Source organism: Tiliqua scincoides, chromosome 4 (genome assembly GCF_035046505.1).
Source record: "Tiliqua scincoides isolate rTilSci1 chromosome 4, rTilSci1.hap2, whole genome shotgun sequence".
Lineage (NCBI taxonomy): Eukaryota > Metazoa > Chordata > Lepidosauria > Squamata > Scincidae > Tiliqua > Tiliqua scincoides.
Window position 1 is genome coordinate 96,630,618 of NC_089824.1, and position 16,681 is coordinate 96,647,298.

At 41.4% G+C, this 16,681-nt stretch overlaps 1 protein-coding gene across 1 annotated transcript in view; it reads left to right on the forward strand.

Annotated features, from left to right (window-relative positions):
- The window catches only part of GALNT12 (polypeptide N-acetylgalactosaminyltransferase 12), a 45,925-nt gene extending 36,489 nt beyond the window's left edge, over window positions 1-9,436 (forward strand). The window contains exons 8-10 of the mRNA XM_066623565.1: window positions 5,727-5,840; window positions 6,182-6,337; window positions 7,403-9,436. Of these exons, the coding sequence (XP_066479662.1) occupies window positions 5,727-5,840; window positions 6,182-6,337; window positions 7,403-7,540 (408 nt within the window). The 3' untranslated portion in view covers window positions 7,541-9,436. The remainder of the gene's footprint in view (window positions 1-5,726; window positions 5,841-6,181; window positions 6,338-7,402) is intronic.
- The last annotated feature ends 7,245 nt before the right edge of the window (window positions 9,437-16,681 follow it).

Here is a 16,681-nt window from a genome sequence, read left to right on the forward strand (position 1 = left end):
GCCTTTGATGAGAGGACCTGAGGGAAGACTTTGGGAATGTCCAGGATCCTGAATTTGACTGGAGTATCAAATGGTTTCAGACAAGGCCTTCTAGATAATGCCTTTGCAAAATGGGTTTCCAGACAAAGCCTTCAATGTGTGTGACTGGAGTGCAGATTGGGAGGGGTAATTGACTTTTCAATTACTTGAGGTGTTGAACTAGTCACAGGTAGAGGTGTTTGAAAATGGTGTTATTTATTTTACTCAGAAGAAAGCCCACTGTTTTCAGTAAGACTTAGACTGAAACCTTAGACTTAGACCTCTCTTACTCTCCAGAAACAAATCTGTAGTCATAAGGTCTAGTCATTCTTGAGAGCTAGGATTAAAGTTAAAGTAAGCCAGCAAAACATTTAAGCAACAAAAGCAATCTGCTTATTACTTATATAAATTAATTTTGTTGATTCAATTTAATAGCAGGTTGTCTGATCTATTCCACATTTACACCAAGGAAAAGGTTTTTAGTATTTGATAACAATGGTTAGTTAGTAATGGTGTCCATAGTGAGAAGGAAAGGAGTGAAGATTTTGTATGTTACTCCCCCATTAAAAAGTACTGTAATTTTCTTGCATATGATTCAAGCAGGTAGGATTTTAGAATTCTCTCATGGTGTTGTTTAAAGAACAGTGCAAGGGTGTTAACTTATTGGGGAGGTGGTGGGTTCTGCCTGCCCTGGTTGTATAACTCATCCCCTATATTCCCCTTCACACATCCTCCCTGCTCCCACATCAAACTAGTTAAGACAGAAATCATGATTATGTTTAGTTATGTCAGCATAAGAGCCCCATTTTTATGCAAGTTGACCTCTTGTAAATATTAAACTTCACAGCCTTTGGATATTCCCACAGATGGCTCAGACACACAAGTACATAAGAACAGCCCTATTGGATCAGGCTATAGGCCCATCTAGTCCAGCTTCCTGTATCTCACAGTGGCCCACCAAATGCCCCAGGGAGCACACAAGACAGCAAGAGACCTGCATCCTGGTGCCCTCCCTTGCATCTGGTATTCTGACATGGCCCATTTCTAAAATCAGGAGGCTGCACGTACACATCACGGCTTGTAACCCATAATGGATTTTTCCTCCAGAAATTGGTCCAATCCCTTTTTAAAGGCATGTAGGCCCGATGCCATTACCACATGCTGTGGCAAGGAGTTCCACAGATCAACTACAAGCTGAGTAAAGAAATATTTTCTTTTGTCTGTCCTAACTCTCCCAACACTCAATTTTAGTGGATGTCCCCTGGTTCTGGTATTGTGTGAGAGGGAAAGGAGCATCTCTCTATCCACTCTATCCTTCCCGTGCATAATTTTGTATGTTTCAATTATGTCCCCCCTCAGGCACCTCTTTTCTAGGCTGAAGAGGCCCAAACGCTGTAGCCTTTCCTCATAAGGAAGGTGCCCCAGCCCAGTAATCATTTTAGTCACTCTCTTGTGCACCTGTTCCATTTCCACTATGTCCTTTTTGAGATGTGCCGACCAGAATTGGACACAGTGCTCCAGGTGTGGCCTTACCATTAAATGTGTGCAATGGCATTATAATATTAGCTGTTTTGTTCTCAATACCTTTTCTAATTATCCCAAGCACGGAATTAGCCTTCTTCACTGCCGCCACACATTGGGTCGACATTTTCATCGACCTGTCCACAACTACCCCAAGATCTCTCTCCTGATCTGTCATAGACAGCACAGAACCCATTAGCCTATATGTGAAGTTTTGATTTTTTTTGCCCCAATGTGCATGACTTTACACTTACTTACATTGAAGCGCATCTGCCATTTTGCTGCCCAGTCTCCCAGTTTGGAGAGATCCTTCTGGAGCTCCTCACAATCGCTTCTGGTCTTCACCACTCGGAAAAGTTTGGTGTCATCTGCAAATGTAGCCACCTCGCTGTTCAACCCTATCTCCAGGTCATTTATGAACAGGTTGAAAAGCACCAGTCCCAGGACAGATCCTTGGGGCACACCGCTTTTCACCTCTCTCCATTGTGAAAATTGCCCATTGACACCCACTCTCTGTTTCCTGGTCTTCAACCAGGTCAGTCTAGGAGAGGACCTGCCCTCTAATTCCCTGTCTATGGAGTTTTCTCAGTAGCCTTTGGTGAGGAACCGTGTCAAACGCCTTCTGAAAGTTCAGATATATAATATGCACAGATTCTCCCGCATCCACATGACCTTTTCAAATAATTCTAAAAGGTTTGTGAGGCAAAACTTATCCTTACAGAAGCCATGCTGATTCTCCCTCAGCAAGGCTTGTTCGTCTATGCATTTTGAGATTCTATCTTTGATTAGGCATTCCACCATCTTACCCAGAATAGATGTTAGGCTGACCAGTCTATAATTTTCTGGGTCCCCTCTCCTTCCCTTTTTAGAGATTGGTGTGACATTTGCTATCCTCCAATCTTCTGGCACTGTGGCCGTTTTAAGGGACAAGTTGCATATTTTAGTCAAGAGATCAGCATTCTTTAGTTCCTTAATAACTCTTGAGTGGATGCCATCAAGGCTCGGTGGCTTATTGATCTTTAATGTGTCAATTAGGTCTGAAGCATCCTCTCTTTTAACCTCTATCTGACTTAATTGCTTGGTCAGGAGAGGCTGTTCAGACGGCGGCGGTATTTGACCGAGGTCTTCTGCCATGAAGACAGATGCAAAGAACTCATTTAATTTTTCTGCCATCTCTAAGTCTCCTTTTATCTCCCCTTTCCCTCCCTCACCATCCAGAGGGCCAACCACTTCTCTGGCAGGTTTCCTGCTTCTAATGTATTTGAAGAAGCTTTTATTATTCCCCTGACTAGTCTAGGTAGACTAGTCAGAAATCCTGGGATGGCACATTTTAAGGGTTTCTATCATTCCACTATATTGTTTGTCTGGGAAAGCCTTTATTGCAAGTTCTTTAGGAGCACAGTTTGGTTTCTTGTGCGTTATTTACCCTTCTCATTCATGTCCACATAGGTCAAAAACCAACATACAATTGGTTGATTAAATTTCCCTGGGAGCTGGTGTGACACAGTGGCTAAGGGCACAATCCTAACCTGCGCTGGAACAGGTAGGCCAACTGGCCTGCACTGTATCCAGCGCAGGTTAGTGTAGACTGGGGCAGAACTCAGAATAAAGGGATTCCCTTACTCTGAGAAATGTCTTGGGCTGCTCTATGGGGCTACTCAAATCTGTGCCTGCAATTTCGCGAGTGCAAATCTGAGCGTCCTGAATAATGTTGCTTGGGCCAGGGACAAGGATTGGTATCTGGCCTGCACCACAGTGGCCAGTCCCACCCCCCTTCTAGGCCCTGAGACTGCCCTCACCCCTCCCAGAACTGCCCTCACCCCTCCCGGAACGTTACAAGAAACTTGTGCCAGCTTAGGGGAGGGGATAGGATTGTGCTATAAGTGTATGGGCTGTGCCGTCCCCTGTTCAAATCTCTTCTCAGTCATGAACTTGCTAGATAGCCTTAGCAAGCCACCATTCTTTTGCACTCAGTCCCATTTGTAACATAGGGATAATACTACCTATTTATAAAACTGTTGAAGGAATTCTTGACAAAGTAAATTGAGCATTTTGAATATTCAAAAAGCATTAGATAAATGAAAAGTAAATATTGTTCTTAAATCAAATTGTTGGTAGGTTCATGTTTAATTTTTACATGATGATCATGAGCAAAGCTCTACTGAATCAAACCAAGTATCCAACAGTGATCAGCCAGGTGATTTTCCTCCCAGGTAGAACCCTCCTGTATGCTTCCCAGCAGCTGGTATGGTTGCAGTATGCTGAAGTCTATGCACAGTAATCTTCCTTCCTCCATAAATATAGGTGCACATCTGCATATAGGGGCCATTTCAGATAATCTCTGGTCATGAAGATATTATGCCACGAAAGTTAGGCATGCTTTTTCCTGGAAATTGCCCCTTCACATGAGTTGGGTGCCATCAGTATGCGGATGACACACATGTCATATGTGTGGTGGATGCATGGGAAAAACTGTGTACCACAACACATGAATTGTGGACCACACTTGCACATTTACCCAAAGCCCTTGGTAGTAGTACAGTATTCCAAATATACTAAATCTGATTTAGTAGTACAGTATCCCAAATAAAAGGCTAACAAATCCTTTCTGTGGCTGCCTGCTTGCTTCCCTGTCCAGTTTTGTCAGGGCTGTCTTTCTTCTGGTTGAAAGCATTCTGCCCAGTCACACTTGCTTTGTTATTTTTCCTCTCCTCTACTGATTTTATTACTTCTTGGCAGATCTCTCCTTTGTGAAATCCTGTGTTTGTGATGCTGCTGTGAATTTCCTTGAAGAGAAAATTATTCTTTCTTTTGTGCAGCTCTCTTGAGCCTGACATTTTGAGTTCAGTACAAATAAAGAAAGGATCAGATCATAGTACAATTGTTTTCGCTGGGAAGTAGTATGTTTACAACACAGACCACTTCCGAGCAACATAGTACACAGAAGTCATGAATGTCCTTTGAATGAGCCTGAAATATCAGGACACAGTGTCATATCCTTGCTCAAAGAAATTCAGAACTAGATGAATAGTATAGTATATAAATACAATAATTTATTCAGTGCTTTTCAAAAGCAAATAAAAATTGTACCACACCAATACTGTTAATAATATCAATGACAACAGTAATGCTGCTCCATCTATGAGTGTGGGGCTTTATGAAGAGTAAGAAGACATATGCTATCATGAAATAGCTAATAGAAAATTTAGATGATAATAATCAGTCCACACTTGAGCTGAATGCATGTTGATAATTGGTCTTCCTAAGTAGCTAGTTATATCTATTTATGTCCAATTATGGGCACATTTGGGAATCCTTCCTAGCACAAGGAGAAATCAAGTTTTCAAAAACTTCAAGTGTCTTAAGATAGCCTCATGCTGGCTTCCAGTGGGTCACAATATAACCACATACGTCTCCTAGGCATTTGCCAACTCAACCTTAAACACCAAGGAAAAATATAATTGTTTTCTATATGCTCAGTTGTGTTGTATCAAAATGATTGTGTCTCACTGTTGTTTTCAGTGTTTCAATGTTTAATGCATCTGTTTTAATACTCAACTATGGGTGCAATCCTACCCTGCAATGGAACAGGCAAGACAAGAAGCTTGTTCTGTATGCAACGCAGGATAGGAGCCCAAGGCAGCTCAGCCAGAGGCAGGGGGAAACTTTCCCCTCATCCCTGGGTAAAGTGCTCTGGCCCCTATGGGTCTCCTCGGACTTGTGCCACCTCCTGAAGTGGCACATGTCCAAGGAGAGCAGAGTGGCTTGAAGCTGCTCCTACCTCCCTGGTAATGGGGGTTGGGATCCAGCATAACTGCTGGATTCCAGCCCTGCCTGCCCACTGCCTGCCCTCCCCCCACCCTCCCCTGCCCAGGAACACCTCCCTCCTGCCTCCCTCCCGCCCACCCCAGAGCCTTGTTTCACCCAAGCCAGGCCAATGCAAGGCTCATGGAGTAAGCCACCACGAATGCTGGATTCAGCCTCCATGTGTTGGCGGACCTCTGTGCACTGACGCGGCTTACTCCCAAGGAGGCACAAACGGGCTTTACGGCACATTTGCAACTCTCCTGGACTGGCCCAACTCACCAGCCCAATTCATTCTCAGGATTACGCCTTATAAGAGTTAAATTTATAGTTTTTTAAGTGCAATTACTGATATCCTTTTATGACCCTCTGTTGCCTTTTAGCTGAAGAGTAGAGGGATGACAAATTATTGCTTTGATTACAATCCTCCTAATGAACATGAAGTAACAGGACACACAGTCATATTATATCCTTGTCATGGCATGGGACAAAATCAGGTAAGATTTTATTTTCACTGCCACTTAGGACGCAGTCCTAACCAACTTTCCAGCACTGGCATAGCTGTGCCAGTGGGGCATGTGCTGCATCCTGCAGTTGGGTGACACTCATGGAGGCCTCCTCAAAGTAAGCGAATGTTTGTTCCCTTATCTTGGAGTTGCATTGCCCTTATGTCAGTGCTGGAAAGTGGGTTAGATTGTGGCCTTCGTGTCTAAATGCAGTTATTCTGTAAACTTGATTTGAATGTTGCATGTAGTTGTTGAAATTTTTCTTTTAAGTTGTTGAAAAAAGTTGGGTTTTTTCCCCCTAATTTGTTTGCTTTCTTTTGGGGAATTTACAGTTTTTTGAATACTCATCCCATAATGAAATACGATACAATACACGGCAACCTGAAATCTGCGCAGCTGTCGATCCGGGAACTGATTACTTGAAAATGTATTTGTGCCAAAGCAATAGTCAGAACATTCCTGAAAACCAGAAATTTGCTCTCAGAGAGGTAAGAAGGCAGCTTTGTACAGTTATTTCTGTTCTTATTGTACAACCAGCAACTATTAGCAGTCTGAATAGGGGTAGGGCTCTAACTCTGAGAGACGCTTCAGGTTGAGTTTCCATCTAGGGTGACGGTTTTGCATGACTTGCTGCTTCTAAGGGTGAATCACTCAGTGCCCAGTACCCTCCTTTCCCATCTTGTTTTCCCCTCCATTATTGAAACTACTGCAGAGGAACACATATATACGTAGGCTGATTAGGTCATGGAAGCGGGACACTGCAAGCTACTGTGTTCCTGCACTCTTAAAACCAGCTATGCCATGTACACACCAAGGATTGGGGTGCATCTATATAACAGGGTGCCAAGCACACATTTTCCCTGACTGTAGATTATAGTGTAGCACTGAAAGACCTGGTCATTACAATTCAGATTGATACTCTGCAATGTAAATGGTGATGTGCTCTTGTTTTGTGATGCAGGTAGTATGCACATCATTACCTGCTATCTTTACATGCGGGTCTAGGCTAATATCAGCATCTTGAATCCCTTGGTGAAGATCAATCTAAAATACCCTAATTATCTTTAGTAATAAGCAGGGGAAGAAATGAACACACTCTCAAATGTTAAACTTTAATCTCAGATTAATTTTTTTTAGATTTCTTATTCAGCAACTGTTTCGTACATTGTGGCTGAAATGGTTTTTCCATTTTCACCTCTGATCATCATCAGCCAACTCCTAGGATTCCATGGGATACCAATGAAGCACTTTAAGCAACTCCTATTCTGTTAATGCCTTTATTGTTGCTCACTTTGTAGAAATTGAGAAACATATTAAGCATGACTGCAATTGCCAGATATTCAAATTCTGAATCTGTACAAATATTATTCAGATAAAATTGCACTCCTCTTAGTCATTCTGCTAGTATCTCTCCTCTGCAGTAGACTAATTAAAAATTTATACAATGTGAATTTCACTCACATTTCCAACTGAATTCTCAAATTTCATTCTGATTGAAAGATCAGGTCTGAACCTACATTATAAGTATTCTGTGCCATTTTGTGCTTTTGTAGGATGGAACTTTACTGCATATCCATACCCAGAAGTGTGTACAAGCGGAATCAAATGCCTACAATGGTAATCCAGCACCTTTATTACGACCATGCACCAATTCAGAATTCCAGAAATGGTTTTTCAAAGAAAGGAGCTGACTTAGAAGACCCTGGTTTTGTAGCCAATCAAAATAACCTTTGGAATCAAAACAAGAAAATCCATAATGAAGTTTATATGAAGAAGACTTTTTCTTTTTTCTTTTCCTGGGAATACTAGCAGACACTGAAGCCTGATTTTCATGGGTACAGATTTCCCTTCTGCAGAAGTCTGTGCCTTGGCGTTCTCCATATTTGGCAGCTAAACTACTTTAAAACAAATGTATCCCCATTTTTTCCCCAAGAGGTAATGTGTTTTTATAAACCTATTCAGTATAGTAATGACATGCAAGTTGTTGTGCTAATTAATATATGACAATTACTTAAATATACTGTATTTTTAAAATCCAAAACATTCTACAGCAGTGCCTTCTGAGAGAGATTAAAATAAAGATATAAGATTAGGCCAGATTTTGCTATGAAATGTGTGACTTCAACACAGAATCCATGTAGACCTATTTTTGTTTGACAGCTTAGACAACAGTACATTTGCACAGACACTGGAGAACCATATAGATAGTTCATGTGGGGAACTACTGTGAATGTAGGTCACCATAATACAATAAAGTATCAAATGATCATGCTGTGTCATGGCATATTAACCATTTTATTCTAATTGTTTAGTGATTTTTAATTAGCCTTTAAAGATGAAGCAATAATTATAAGCTTTATTTAATGAAAATATTGAACTAGATTTACTGAGGCCCCACTTCTGAAAGAACATGCAGAAATCTTATAGTTGGAAAAAGGAAAAATGAGCAAAGAAAGACTTACTAAGGAGAAAAATGCGTATTCACTTCTGCAGTCATGTATAATAAATTCTGACAGTCCCTTCTCTGTGACAAAACACATTTGGAGTGTGCAGATTATCATTAGGGAAGGGAATATTTAATCTGTCTCCAACTGGCCACATTTTTCCTGAAACTCCCCTTCCCAAGCTATATTTACCCCTACCTATCTTCTAGCCCTCATTTACCTAGCAAACATGGGTCTGCAACCCCACTGGTGCAATAGCAGCTGTGACAATGGAATAGAAGTTTCAGGGGACAAGCAGTTGGTGGGAGGAAGTGTTCAACACTCCTTCCCTCCACTTTTTCTGAAATGTCAATTATCCCCTTCCAAGACTCTTTGCAAAGAAGAAGGAGCTGTTAGAGCTTTATTACATCAACTACAGTGTAACTAGTAGCCTGCCTCTAAGGGGGGTTAGGGGGGAAAAGGATTTTTTTTAAACAATGCATTTTAAAAAACCTTAAGATCTAGTTATAGGGTATTTAAGAATGATTCAAGCAAAACTACCTCAAACAAAACATTTTATATTGGAGACCAATCTCCTGGTATCTATAACATGGCTTTTTAATATGAAATTTTCTAGAATCAGATGGGCAGTGCCCATGTGCCCTGCCAGAATATCAATAAAGCAAGCACTACAGTAATAAAGTATAGCAGATGTTGCCAGTATACCCAGTTGTGGTTTAGTACAGCAGGTAAGATAGCTGTTTGGAGAACAAAATTTTCTACAACGGGGAAGATAGACACACTGTGCAGTGCTTGGCCCTTCTGTGCAGATTGCTTTTTCCCATGGCTTGAGCCATTCATTTTCTACATTTGTGTTCTTGAGCCTTTCACTGAGCGCATAGGAGACCTCCACTCCACTTGGTGCCAATGCACCCCTTGACCTCATAACCCTGCTCACCTGCATGACAAAAGAGGAAGGTGTGATGCCTGTGTAAGGAATACTGCTGATGAAATATTCCATCATAAAGTCTCAAACAATGATAATATCTGCACTGACATTGACCTGTTTCCCACAGAACAAGCCCTGTCACCCCACATCTGTTGTATAGAGAATGTATCCATATCACAATCCCTTGTGACATGAATACACCATACAACAGATGTGGGGTGACAGGGCTTGATCTGTGGGAAACAGATCAATGGCAGTGCAGATATTAGCCTTGAGCAATGTCAGCAGTAGGTTGTCACTGTTCTCATCATAAACAGAACCATGATGTTCTGTTATGTTAGTGTTCCTCTTGCAACATTTGGGGCGGCACAATTCTGCCGTCCCTGCAAAACATGACTGGTAAATTGGGAACACCTTCAAGAATTCATGTTCTCTCTTCCTCAGCTCTTACTTTCCTCTCTGCCTGAATTATGGTAAAGCAGTTTTTCAACACTGTTAACTGCAGTCAAGAGTAGCCAAAGTTCCCTTAAACCAGGATCGGAACTCTGAAGTGGGTCTCAGATTCTGCATTTAGGGACATCATTGTTAGCTTTAGTTTTAGCACCAGCAAACTGCTTAACTGTGCTGCTCTGGGGAGGTAGCTTGTGCTTTCAAGGCTGACTTCCAATTAGGTAAAAGCCAGTAGTGCTTAGTCCTCATTGGGAAGATCAGAAACAGATAGAGGATGCAAGTTATATATGGATGACATCAGAAGCAGTGTTGGAAAGGGGGAGATAGCAGAACTGAGGGCCCAATCCTGAGCTGGGCCAGTGCTGACACTGACCTTTGGCACTGGGTGTTGCAAATGTGCCGCAAGGCATGCCCACAACATCCTGCACTGAGTCAGTGTCAGCACCTGCCCAGTGCCGGCCAGAGCTAGGTAAGAGCTATGGGCAGCAGTGAGGGTTTCAGGGGTGAGGGGAGGTGTTTCGGGGTGAGGGAGGAACTGGGGCAAGAGGGGGAACTCTCTCAGTCAGATCCTGAACTCCATGTCAGGCCTTCCAGCCCAACATGGAGTCTCTCAATTTGCACCAACAAAATAGCTGGTGCAGACTTGAGAAGCCCCATTGAGGGACCTGAATTTTCCCCAAGGGAAGAGAACGAAAGCCCCCTTCCCCCAAGGAGACCTCCGGCGGCGGCACTGCAGGGTGCAGCAATAGCTGTTTTGGTGCCACTGTGCCTGGCAGCAGCACCACCTTTTGGATTGGGCTGCCTGGTTCACTGGTGGCAATATTTTTGCAGTACCAAGAATTTCTGCCAGTGTTCCTTTTCAGATCAGGCAAATGGTGATTTAATTCTGTCCTTTATAATGTTCTGCTGATGGATGTATCAGCAAGATAACTTGCACTATGGAATTACTGAAGTACTTCGAGTTGTTTCTTCCCAAGTGTCTTAACATGTACACCTCATTTTTGTTTGCATTCTTAGGAGGGCTTGTTTGTTGTTCTTTTTAACCATCGTATTTTGCAATTCATTATACATCTGCAAATGCTAAAACCATTTTAAATATATAATTAATAAGATTTTGTAAATATTAGTGTGATTTGGGGTAGATCATACCTTGTAATAGTTAGATATGCATATTCTTCCAGGATTGTTGACAATCGTGTAGGTGGGAAGCTTAATGGTATGTAAGTATCCTTAATCACTATGTCAGATTCATCTGACAGATACAAAAGCAAATAAAATATTTTTTTGATTTATAGTTCAAGTGTATATATTTTCTTTTTATATATTTTTTATATCTTTTAAGGACTTCATTTGCCCAAGTTGGAACCAAAATTACAGAAGCTTGTCTTGCCTTTCTTTTTCTGATAATGTGAGTCATCTCCCTGTCTGCAGACAAGATTCACATTCCTACAGAATCTCATAAGGCAGTAAATTACAATACCTTACCATTTAAAAATACCTGCTTTTTTTGATTCCATTACATTTCCATTTATTTAACTGCTGAATGTTGACCTATGCATTCTAAATAACCTTATGAGACAGACATTAGGTCAATTGTGAATGTAGAAAAAGGTCAATAAACATTCATGGAACCTTTCATACGCTGTTCACAGGGTAACAGCTTTGTTACATCTTATACCCACTCGCAGTAGAAGCCAAATTTTGGATGTCAATGAAAGACCATAAACAAAGGAGTATTTTCTTCCTAATTGTGGTTTACCCACAGATGCTTTAGTTACCCCCTTCTCTGGACAGCCAAACCTGCAGAGGTAAAGGTGGGTAACTTCCAGTGAAGGCTACTTCTGGGGCTGCATTCCAGGTGTGGAACTTTCTCCAAAGAACAGTCCTTCCTCATAAAATCTTTACTAAAAACTTTTAAATGCTAGGCAAAGTTTATCCTGTGTATTCAGGCTTTTTAGGATAGTTAATTTTTTTATTTGTTTTGCTGTATAATCGTTTTTAGTACTACTTTCAAATCTTGCATATTTGACACTTTTTACTGTTGTGTAGTTAATTTGAATATTGCATGTGATTTTGACCTTTTTCTGCTGTTTTATAATGTTTTGATGTTTTGTCAACTGCCTTATTTCACAAGAAGGCCACCACCTTTTGTCATATGACAAAATGGCATTAAGTAAAGGGGTGCGTACTCAGGTACAATATGAATGAGAGTTAAATCTGGTTCCAAATGACCCCATGATCAAGGGCAGGTGATAAATTTTGGACCCTTAAGCTCAAGTCATATTCTTTTGTCAGTTTATTGCTTTGGTCCTATGCAATTCAAAGGGACACGCTGATAATTAAACCAATTCATCTGTTAACCCCCCCCCCACGTCGGTTTCTTGATACAAAGCTAGAATGTGAGAGAATACAGGACCACACTGAAACCATTTTTGATGTGTATTAATAGTTTTTATTTCTGACATTCTCTCTTGATTTACTGTGAGCCTTTTTAGGCACAATTCCATGGACAGATGGCCTACAAATAAGATACTACTACTACTGTTTCAAAGTTATTAAACCTATTGCTAGACTGCCATCATGCCTGTCATGGGGAAGTGTATGTTACCTTGAGGTTTTTGTATCTCCCAAAGCTGTTACCAGACCAGGCATGCTCAGTGGCCCCCAGGAGCCACAAAACATTGAGAGAGCAAACTGGAGAAGAAAAGGAAAAATATCAGAACACAGGAGGTGGGAGGAATGAATTGGTGGCTTGAGCCTTTGCAGGATCACTCTTGTATCTACTAATAGTGAACTGTGGGCAGAGTCCCTATCAAATTGGAAACAAAATTGGGACACCCCAAATAAAGTAGTGGTTTTTCACAGATTTTGTAGTTACACTGAAGTTAGCATGTCAATTAAGAATTAAAAACACCTCAACAACTAGCCTGCTGAGGAATGAGCATGCTTGGTGGCCCTCCAAGAGCCAAATAACATAAAAGTTGTCAGTTTGAAAAACAATAGCAACAGTAGCAGCACTACAAGAAGGGGTTGGTGGGCTTGAGCCTTTAACAGCTTATAGCAGGGGTTCTCAAACTTCCCCCCACCTGTTCTGTGGCAGAGGGCACTGCAACCCATCTCCTTCTTCAGCATCTCAATCAACATATTGCTACCATATACTGGCATTCACCCTATCATATATTACAAGTGCCTGATTAGTGTGATAGGTGGCGTTGTAAGAGGCAGGTGCATCTGTACATCCACTGGGAGCAAAAAGTGTCTGGTATTTACCAAGACACCTGCTCCCTAACAGTGAAGCCCAGTTTCTCAGTGCCAGGACTTCTGATAGAGGGAAACAGGCAAAGACAACCTGCTGGAAAACAGCAGTTCAGTTCCATATTACTAAACCTGCAGCTGAATTGGTAAAGGCCACAGTTTTAAATTGTAAATTTAAATTTTAAATTGTAAATACCAGACTAGAACAAATGGGTCAATAGTGCTGTCTTTGGTACACATTAGATTTTATAATTGCAGGCTATTCTCACGCAATTATATTCCTCCAACCAAGTTCAAAATGTGTGATAATGTTTCAATACATTGACAAGCAGATAGTTCCCAGTATCTGAACAACAGATGATAAACCTGATTTGGCAAGGGCAGGAAGATGTGTGTGAGTGAGAGCCCAATCCTATCCAACTTTCCAGAGCTAATGCAGCCCTACCAACTGGGTGCACTGCATTCTGCAGTGTGGGGGACAGAGGCCTCCTTGAGGTGAGGGAACATAAGAACAGCCCCACTGGATCAGGCCATAGGCCCATCTAGTCCAGCTTCCTGTATCTCACAGCGGCCCACCAAATGCCCCAGGGAGCACACCAGATAACAAGAGACCTGCATCCTGGTGCCCTCCCTTGCATCTTGCATTCTGACATAACCCATTTCTAAAATCAGGAGGTTGCGCATACACATCATGGCTTGTACCCCATAATGGATTTTTCCTCCAGAAACTTGTCCAATCCCCTTTTAAAGGCGTCTAGGCTAGATGCCAGCACCACATCCTGTGGCAAGGAGTTCCACAGACCAACCACACGCTGAGTAAAGAAATATTTTCTTTTGTCTGTCCTAACCCGCCCAACACTCAATTCGTTGGTTACTTCAGGGCTGCATTGTGGCCTTATTGGCGCTGGAAAGTTGTATAGGCTTGGGCCTTGGGATAGGGAGACGAAGCAAACACTTTGGGAGCAATTATTATTATTAGTATAAATAATAGAAATAAATGGAATGTAGTTGTAATGGAGAAGTCACAGTCTCTTCTTGCATTACTACTTGCAGCCATGGGAATGACTGCAAGCCAGTTCCATACAAAAATGTCTAATATGAATTTTCTTTGCATAAAAAATTCAACGTGAAGGTTTGAGTCACATATCCATGCACTTGGGCGGCATTAAGACCTATCAGTAACTTGAAATTAGGGCTTGCAGCTCTTCTCTCTTGCTTCCACCTGCCTTGGCAATGTCTTTGAGAGACATACAGGATGGCAAATTTAACACTGATTGAATTACTAATTCATTTATTCTCTACATGGGACTACCTTCCAAGATAGTTTGGAAGTATCAGCTAGTCACTAGTGCAAAACACAGCCATCAAATCACTGGCAGGGCAAAGAAAATCAGACCACATGGTGTCTATTTTGTTCACTGGCTATCAGTTCACTCACAGGCTCAGTTTAGGTGCATTTCTTGGCCTTTAGAGCCCTAAATGACCAAGTTACATTAAGAACTGCTAACACAAGCCTGCCCAAGCTTGGAGATAAACAAGTTTGGCTACCCCTGCTCTAGCTTAACATAAGAGCCACGTACTTTGGATGTTTGAGAGTCACAATATTTAAGAGGCATTCAAATTCTTAAACATATTTACTCACCATGAACATTAAACTTCCATTTTAATCCAGCAGACTCATTTTGTACCTGGTAAATCATTTTTTATTTATCTTTTATACTAATTGTGATGCAAAAAGCAGCTTAGCCAACATATTTCCACAAGCTGCATGTAACATGTCAAAGAGCCTCACATGGCTCACAAGCTGCAGTTTGGCCACTCCTGAATAGAGGGGTCCTATTCCCTAAAAGAGAGCCACTTGGCAGAGCCTCTTTGGTTTCCATAGAAAAATTAAACAGGCTCCTTCTAATTCCACCTTCAGAGGTATGGTAAAGATCTTCCTAGTCTAAAAGGCATTTTAACTGCTGTACAAAATGGTCTTTTATTTTCTGGCATCTTACCTAGACTGTTGCTATCCAGTTTGATGTATTTTTTTTTTAAACTATTGTTTTTGCCCTGCTACAGATACTATGAGCCTCTTATATTTTTTTAAGGCATTTTAAATTTTTAAAAAGCAATACATTTAAAGTATTAATTGACTATTTTTCCAATGTTCAAAGCAGTATACAATATCTATAAATGGTACAGTGATCTAAGAACAGTATTCTCTCCTATCCCATGCTTCAAGTGGTAGTAGCATCGCTAGGGGTTGTGGGGTGTGTGGACCACACTAGGTGACACATTCAGGGGGTGCGTGATACCACTACTGGCCAAAATTGTGAAACCTTGGTGTTTCTGAATACCATCATGTTGTATATCATTCAATGCTTAATGTAATGCAGAATGCAGTGAAACAAACCATGTTGAAATATCTGTATTGCATCAAATGTTATGGCCAAATAACCAGAAAAGGAAAACACAATTGTCTTATATAGCAAAAAATGTCTTTCCATAACTCAAAACTGACCAATGAAACTGATTGTTCTGAGAAAACTCCACAGTCAGGGAATTAGAGAGCAGGTCTTCTCCTGGATTAGGTTGAGCTCCAGGAATCAGAGAGCAGGTAAGGTCACACATGGAGTATTGCATCCAGTTCTGATTGCCACATCTCAAAAAGGATATAGTGGAGATGGAAAAGGTGCAAAAGAGAGCAACCAAAATGATTACTGGGCTGCGGCACCTTCCCTATGAGGAAAGGCTACAGCATTTGGGCCTCTTCAGTCTAGAAAAGAGGCGCCTGAGGGGGTACATGATTGAGACATACAAAATCAGGCAGGGGATGGACAGAGTAGATAGAGAGATGTTCTTTTCCCTCTTGCACAACACCAGAACCAGGGGACATCCACGAAAGTTGAGTGTTGGGAGAGTTAGAGGAAAATATTTCTTTGTCCAACATGTAATTAGTTTGTGGAACTCTTTGCCTCAGGAAGTAGTGATGGCATCTTGCCTGGATGCCTTTAAGAGGGGAATGGACAAATTTCTGGAGGAAAAGTTCCTTACGGGTTACAAGGCATAGTAGGTATGTGCAGGCTCTTCGTTTTAGAGGTAGGCTGCCTCTGATTGCCAGATGCAGGCTAGGGCACTGGGACACAGGTTGTGTCTGTTGTCTTGTGTGCTCCCTGGGGCATTTGGTGGACCACTGTGAGGTATAGGAAGCGGGACTAGATGGGCCTTTGGCCTGATCCAGCAGGGCTCTTCTTATGTTCTTATGAGAGCCACTGAGGTGTTATTATGACACAGCAGGGAACCAATAAGATGTTAGTATGAGTCAGCTCTCGTTTCTATGTATCAGAGCTAATACTAGAACTCTGATTCAGTTGTGTGAGTGCCATCAAGTTGGCCTCTGGTTTTTTGTTAGGGGCCTGTACTGTTATTTATTAAAATAAAGTCAATGGGGGTTACACCAAACCTAGTGATGCCACTGCATCTAGGTTGTGCATATGATATTGTAATTTATTCTGTATTGTCTGGTACGGGAAGAGGCTCATCACGAGGGTGACACAAAATCTTCCTTTATGACATGCAGGATTTTTTTTTTGCATGATAGTATATTAAAAAAGAAAAAAAGTCTGTATTCCAAAGTCTAGAATTCTACCACTTTACCACCTCATTACTCCTAATGGGTGGATTGGATCAAAATAACAAAAAGCATAGTTTACCCTGAAGTTAGAAGTATTGCAGGTAATGCAAAATGAAACAGAAATTCTATTTGTGTG